The sequence below is a fragment of the Pseudonaja textilis genome, unplaced genomic scaffold (genome assembly GCF_049901715.1).
Source record: "Pseudonaja textilis isolate UNSWEBS1 unplaced genomic scaffold, rPseTex1.2 PTEXCTG294, whole genome shotgun sequence".
Lineage (NCBI taxonomy): Eukaryota > Metazoa > Chordata > Lepidosauria > Squamata > Elapidae > Pseudonaja > Pseudonaja textilis.
The window spans coordinates 1-7,260 of record NW_028262587.1 but is presented as its reverse complement, the minus strand read 5'-3'; the positions used below and the strand labels follow the sequence as shown (position 1 = coordinate 7,260).

Genomic DNA, 7,260 nt, shown 5'->3' with positions numbered 1-7,260 from the left:
GAATTAGACAGTTGGAAGGGACCTGGGAGGTCATCTAGTCCGACCCCCTGCCTGAGCAGGAGACCCTGAAAGAATCATAATTGGGAAGGGAGCTCGGAGGTCAAGTAGTCCGACCCTCTCCTCGAGGCGGAGACCCTGACGGAATAATAGAGTGGGAAGGGACCTCGGAGGTCCTCTAGTCGGACCTTCCGACATTTTCCCCTCCCCACCCCTCGGAGAACTCTCCCGTCCCGCCCCCGACTGGTGGGAGGGAGGGGCGGGCAGTTTCCCCGTCGGGACTTTTCCGCAAACGCAGCCCTGAGAAGCTTCTTCGCTTCGTCTTTGGGTCCGAGAGAGACTCTGGTGAAAGGCGGGGGGGAGGGGGAGGGCGGGTGTCTCAGCCGGCCTGGGGCGGGGGGAAGGGGGGGAAAGGAGCCACCGAGGCGGAAATTTATTCTACTTTCTTTCTTTCTTTTTCTTTCCTTTCTTTCTTTCTTTCTTTCTTTCTTTCTTTTGTTTCTTTCCTCTCTCTCTCTCTCTCTCTTTCTTTCTTTCTTTCTTTCTTTCTTTCTTTCTTTCTATCTCTTTCTTCTACCTTCCTTTTTCCTTCTTCTACGTTCCTTTCTCTTTGTTTGTTTGTTTGTTTCTTTCTTTCCATCTATCTTTCTTCTACCTTCCTTTTTCCTTCTACCTTCCTTTCTCTTTCTTTCTTTCTTTCTTTCTGTCTTTCTAATACCTTCCTTCCTTTCTTTTCATCTTTGTTCTACCTTCCTTCCTTCCTTCCTTCCTTCCTTCCTTCCTTTCCATCTATCTATCTATCTATCTATCTATCTATCTATCTATCTATCTATCTATCTATCTATCATCTATCTATCTATCTTCTACCTTCCTTTCTTTCGTTCTACCTTCCTTTCTCTTCTTTTTTCTTTCTTTCTTTCTTTCTTTCCTTCCTTCCTTCCTTCCTTCCTTCCTTCCTTCCTTCCTTCCTTCCTTCCTTCCTTCCTTCCTTCTATCATTCTTCTACCTTCCTTTTTTCCTTCTTCTGGGGGGGGTGGGGGGAGGAAAGGCACCGATCGGACGCAAAGCGGGACAAGGAGGGTCCGCAGCCCCCTTCCAGAGGTGAAAGGGGGACTTCACACACACACACACAGAGCGCCCCTCCCCATTCCGGGCCCTCCTCCCCCTCCCCCCCTCCCCAGAAGGAGGGGACGTAGATCCGAGGACTTGTGCAGGAGGAGGAGGAGGAGGAAGATTCCTGGGGGGAGGGGCTAAGAGGCCCCTCCCCCCGGGGGTGTTCAAGGAGAGAGAGACACCCCCCCTCCCTTCCCGGAGTCTAACTCCCCCCACCCTGGGGTCTTTTAGGGACGTAGATATGGTGGGTGGGGTGGTGGTCTCCTGCCTTGGGAAAGGGGGTTGGACTAGATGACCTCTGAGGGTCTTTGGGCCTGCCCTCACCCCCCCGGCTCTGCAAGGGGGAGGGGGCTCACCTGCCTTACCTGTCCATTGGCACTGGGGACCCTCCCTCCCCCCCCGGCCAGCCTAATGGAATAATCCAACAGAGACGACCCCCTCCCTCCCCCAATCCCCAAACCTCCCTCATTTTCCTAAGCTCACCCCCCAAAAGACGAGGGGTGGTAGGACGTCTAGGGCCTTGAGAAAGAAGGGGGTTGGACTAGATGCCCTCCGAGGGTTCCCTCCCGTCTGTGACTCTTGTCAGGGGTCTCCTGCCTTGGGAAAAGGGGCTTGGGCTAGATGACCTCTGAGGGTTCCCTCTCTGTGACTCTTGTCAGGGGTCTCCTGCCTTGGGAAAAGGGGGTTGGACTAGATGACCTCGGAAGGTCCCTCCCGTCTCTGTGACTCTGTAAGGAGATTGATGTGTTGTTTTATTTTTCCACAGAAGAGAAGAGAAGAGAAGAGAAGAGAAGAGAAGAGAAGAGAAGAGAAGAGAAGAGAAGAGAAGAGAAGGAGGGAAGGAAGGAAAAAAGGAAGGAAGGAAGGAAAGAAGGAAGGAAGGAGACCGAAATGGCCTACCAGTCCTTAGCTGACTCTTGCCAGGTAGATATGGGGAGAAGAATGGGGGGTTTGTCTCCAAGGGGGGGTCCCGGCCCTCCCCTCCTTCCTCCCTTCCTCCCTTTCTGACCTATTTTCCTCCCTCCTTTCTTTCTTGCTTTCCTCCCACCCTCCTTCCTACTGTCCTTCCTGGTTTTCTTTCTTCTTTCTCCCTTCCTCTCTCCCTCCTTCCTTCTTTCCTCTTCCTTCCTCCTTCCCTCCCTCCTTTGTTCCTCCCTTCCTCCTCCTTCCCTCCCTCCCGGCCCCCTCCCCCGGGGGGAAATACACCCCCCTTTCCTTCGCTGCCCCCTTCCCTCCTTCCTAAGCAGAGGATCGCTCCTAATTCCCATCCCCCCCTTCCCCTCTTTCAGGCCGATGCGGAGCGGGGAGGCTGGGCAGGTAAGAGACCCCCCCGACCCCCCCCACCCCGGAGGACCAACCTTCGGGGGGGCTCGGCAACTGACTTGGACTTACGACGGTGGCCATGTCCGGGGGGGGGGCAAGACGGAGGCCGGATTCAGTCACTTGGTCGGTCTGTCTGTCTGTCTCTCTCTCTCTATTTATCTCCATCTCTCTATCATTTATCTACCTCTATCATCTATCATCTATCATTTATCTCTTTCTCTCTCTCTCTCTCTATTTATCTCCATCTCTCTATCATTTATCTACCTACCTATCATCTATCATTTATCTCTCTCTCTCTCTATCTCCATCTATCATTTATCTACCTTCCTATCCTCTATCATTTCTCTCTATCAATCTATCTCCATCTCTCTCTCATCTCTCTCTCTCTCTCTCTCTCTAATCTATCTCTATCTAAATCTCTATCTCTATCATATATATATGTGTGTGTGTGAGAGAGAGAGAGAGAAAGAGACTTTTCACGGGTATCCTATCATCCTTCTGTTCGTCCATCCATCCATCTATAGTTATGTATCCGATCCTCCAAGTGTGTCGATCCCCCACCCATCCATCTATCTATCCCTCTCTCTCTCTATCTCCCTCTCTTTCTCTCTTTCTGTGTCTCTCTCTCTTTCTCTCTCTCCCTCGCTCCCTCGCTCCCTCCATCCCCACCTCCACTTTCTCTGTCAACAACTGAATCCATGCCCTGAATTCCATTCCGGCGGTGTAACTACACTCCGCCCTAACGCCGTCTCCCTGTCTCTTCCAACTCCCAGGGGATGATGCCGAACTCCGGCTCATCCTGGTCGGAAAGTCGGGCGGTGGGAAAAGCGCCACGGGCAACACCATCCTCGGACGGAAGGAGTTTGAGTCCGTCGTGTCAGCCAAGACCACCACCCTGAGGTGCCAGAGGGGTCAGGGAAGCTGGCAGGGCACGGCGGTCTATGTGGTCAACACCCCCGGCCTGTTTGACACTGACGACTACACGGAGATCGTGCGACGGGAGATCCTGGCTTGCGTCCACTTCTCCCAGCCCGGCCCCCACGCCCTGATCTTGGTCACCCAGGTGGGACGCTTCACCGCCGAAGACGCCGTCGCCGCCAAGTGCGTCTGGGATATCTTTGGGCCCGAATCCGCCCGCCACACCATCGTCCTCTTCACCTGTGTGGAGTATCTGGGAGGGACCCCCCTGCAGGAGGACATCCGCAACGCCAACAACCGGGACATGCAGGACCTGATCTGGCAGTGTGGGCACCGCTTCTGCGGTTTCAACAATAGGGCGGTGGGCGATGAGCGGGCAAGGCAGGTCTCCGAGCTGATGGTGATAGTGAGGAGAACCGTCTTTGAGAATGGCGGGCGGTACTACATCAACCGGCTGTATTTGGAGCCCAACCTGAGGGACGCCATCGTCCAAGTTTTCGTGGCGGAGAACCACAAGGCTCGCAAAATGGCCAAAAAATGTGGGTGGTCGAGAGGAAAGATCGTCATCGCGGCAATCTTCGCTCTCTGTTTCATCATCACCGTATATATTATAGTCAAACTATCTTAAATGCTGCTTGCGATGACCCAGAAAGGGCGTGGCACCAAGGCCACCCCAGTCAGAGAAGCCAGAAGAATCCCTTTATTATCTCCAACTCAACCTTCAGGCTGGAGGAGAAAAAAAAAAGCTCTCCCAGGAAGAGCTTTTGACTCAGTCCAAAACAAGATCAACACAAACTGTCACTTAAAATCCGAACACACCAAACGGAAGGACTTAAGCCTGAGGATGGCGAGGGGGACCTTGCCGAAACATCACCAAGATACTCTTAATCGTACACGGGAATATATATATACACACACATACATACATACAGAAGCCTGATGGCAGATGAGATTCTGCTGAAACGTCGCTACAACTTTAAAAGCACAACTACAATGACGTGGGAAAATACCCGAACAAAGCTGAATGCCATACATACATACATATATACACACACACATACAAGAAACCATTCAATTTCAATCATGCGTCGGTTTGGGGACATATTTCAATTATCTGAACATTATAAGTGAAATCCTTCTGATCGAATCTAATACTAATCCAATATGTCGATTTATATTCCAATATGCCTAATAATATCACACATTATAAGTTTGCTTCAATTCCTCTCATTGCTCTCTCTAAATACATCAAATCTTTTTGTAGGTTGTTCTATTCTCTTTCCATTGAGGAGAACGTATTCCGTACACCGCGTAACTATATATTCGGGTTCTTCTTTTCTTTCATTTCTAGTGTCAAACTCTTCATTTCTGCACCTTTCAATGTTTCTCCCATTGTTTTTTCCCCTCTCTCGGTATTTTATCTCTCTTTTCAATTGTGGGCAAATACACATGTATACCATTGTCAATCTTTACTAAATTGATTAGTGAGATGTAAAGGCAGAGATCTCTGTAATGGTAGCTTAATCCTCTGGCAATGTCAGCAGAAGCTGATGAAAGGTTAGTACGTACAATAAATGTAATTTTACGTTCCGGAGATTGCAGGATGACTGTTTCTTCTTTTACAGACAGACAGACAGACAGACACACACATGTATAGTAGATTTTTAGAAAATAATAAATATATAAAGATGTGTTTCTTTTTTATTATATGTACAAAATGTTTTTAGGATAGATTTGGGAGGATAATGTGAATTGTTATAAAATAAACTAAGTAAATTATGGTTATCTCGTAAAATATGAATGAATAAAACTATAGTGAAATGATTGATTAATAATGATATTAGGGTACCTAATTTTTGATTGATAATATGAGTTTTGATGGAATGGATCTGTAATTGAAGAGTGCGAAATAGATGCACAAAATGATTTGTAAACCAAATGGCACACGGTTTGTATACATACGGAAGAACGTTTGATGTTTTGTTTGTTTATGGTTATGGTTTTTAAAAACCAATAAAATTTACAAAAATTATTCTTTTTTTTTTCCTTCTCCTGCAATTCCGTTGTTAAGTTTATTAATCTCTGCATGATCCATCATTTTTTATTATTAATTGGTGCATGATCCATATTTTTTATTATTAATTTCTGCCTGAGAAATGGCTAGAAAAACTGCCTGAGAAATGGCTAGAAAAACTGCCTGAGAAATGGCTAGAAAAACTGCCTGAGAAATGGCTGGAAAAACTGCCTGAAAAGGCCCGAAAAACTGCCTGAGAAATGGCTAGAAAAACTGACTGAAAAGGCCCAAAAAACTGACTGGGAAATGGCTGGAAAAACTGCCTGAAAAAGCCCCAAAACTGCCTGAGAAATGGCTAGAAAAACTGCCTGAGAAATGGCTGGAAAAACTGCCTGAAAAGGCCCAAAAACTGCCTGAGAAATGGCTAGAAAACCTGCCTGAGAAATGGCTGGAAGAACTGCCTGAAAAGGCCTGGAAAAACCTGCCTGAGAAATGGTTGGAAAAACTGCCTAAAAAAGGCCCAAAACTGACTGAGAAATGGCTAAGAAAAACTGCCTGAGAAATGGCTGGAAAACTGCCTGCAAAAAGGCCCAAAAATCTGACTGAGAAATGGCTAGAAAAACTGCCTGAGAAATGGCTGGAAGAACTGCCTTCAGTGAAAAGGCCTGAAAACTGCCTGAGAAATGGCTGGAAAACTGCCCTGAAAAGGCCTCCAAAACTGCCTGTTGAGAAATGGCTAGAAAAACTGCCTGAAAGAAATGGCTGGAAGAACTGCCTGAAAAGGCCTGAAAACCTGCCTGAGAAATGGCTGGAAACTCCTGCCCAAAAAGGCCCAAAACTGCCTGAGAAATGGCTGGAAAAACTGCCTGAAAAAGCCCTGCAAAACTGCCTCGAGAAATGGCTAGCTAGAAAAACTGCCTGAAAAGCGCCTGAAAACTGCCTGAGAAATGGCTAGAAAACTGCCTGGAGAAATGGCTGGAAAACTGCCTGAAAAGGCCTGCAAAAAACTGACTCGAGAAACGGCTGGAAGAACTGCCTGAAAAGGCCTAAAAACTGCCTGAGAAATGAGAGAAAATCACCTGAGAAATGGAGAGAAAAACTGACTGAGAAATGGAGAGAAAAAACTGCTCCGAGAAATGGAGAGAAAAACTGCCTGAGAAAATGGAGAGAAAAACTGCCTGAGAAATGGAGAGAAAGCTAATTGGAAATGGTTGGAAAAACTGCCTGAGAAATGAGAGAAAAACTGTCTGAGAAAATGGCTAGAAAAACTGCCTGAGAAATGGCTGGAAGAACTGCCTGAAAAAGCCCCAAACTGCCTGGAGAAATGGCAGAAAAACTGCCTGAAAAGGCCCCAAAACTGCTTCTGTTGAGAAAATGGCAAAAACTGCCTGAGAAATGGCTGGAAGAACTGCCTGAAAAGGCCTGAAAAACTGCCTGAGAATTCGCTACAAAGAACCAGCCTGAAAAGGCCCAAAAACTGCCTGAGAAATGGCTAGAAAACTGCCTCGAGAAATGGCTGGAAAACTGCCTGAAAAGGCCCAAAAAACTGACTGAGAAATGGCTGGAAGAACTGCCTGAAAAGGGCCCAAAAACTGCCTGAGAAATGGCTGAAGAACTGCCTGAAAAGGCCCCAAAACTGCCTGAGAAATGGCTAGAAAACTGCCTGAGAAATGGCTGGAAGAACTGTCTGAAAAGGCCTGAAAACTGCCTGAGAAATGGCTGGAAAACTGCCTGAAAAGGCCCGAAAACTGCCTGCTAAATGGCTGGAAAACTGCCTGAGAAATGGCTGAAAACTGCCTGAAAAGGCCCAAAACTGACTGAGAAAATGGCTGGAAAACTGCCTGAAAAAGGCCCAAAAACTGCCTGAGAAATGGCTGAAAAACTGCCTGAAAAAG

At 47.5% G+C, this 7,260-nt stretch overlaps 1 protein-coding gene across 1 annotated transcript; it reads left to right on the top strand.

Annotated features, from left to right (window-relative positions):
• Window positions 1–218: 218 nt before the first annotated feature.
• LOC148123809 (GTPase IMAP family member 3-like) lies at window positions 219–4,947 on the top strand (the record flags this gene model as incomplete). Its single annotated transcript, XM_087918721.1, has 2 exons — window positions 219–342; window positions 3,207–4,947. Coding segments are annotated over 2 exons (897 nt in total), but the record flags the coding sequence as incomplete, so codon positions are not given.
• Window positions 4,948–7,260: the final 2,313 nt, after the last annotated feature.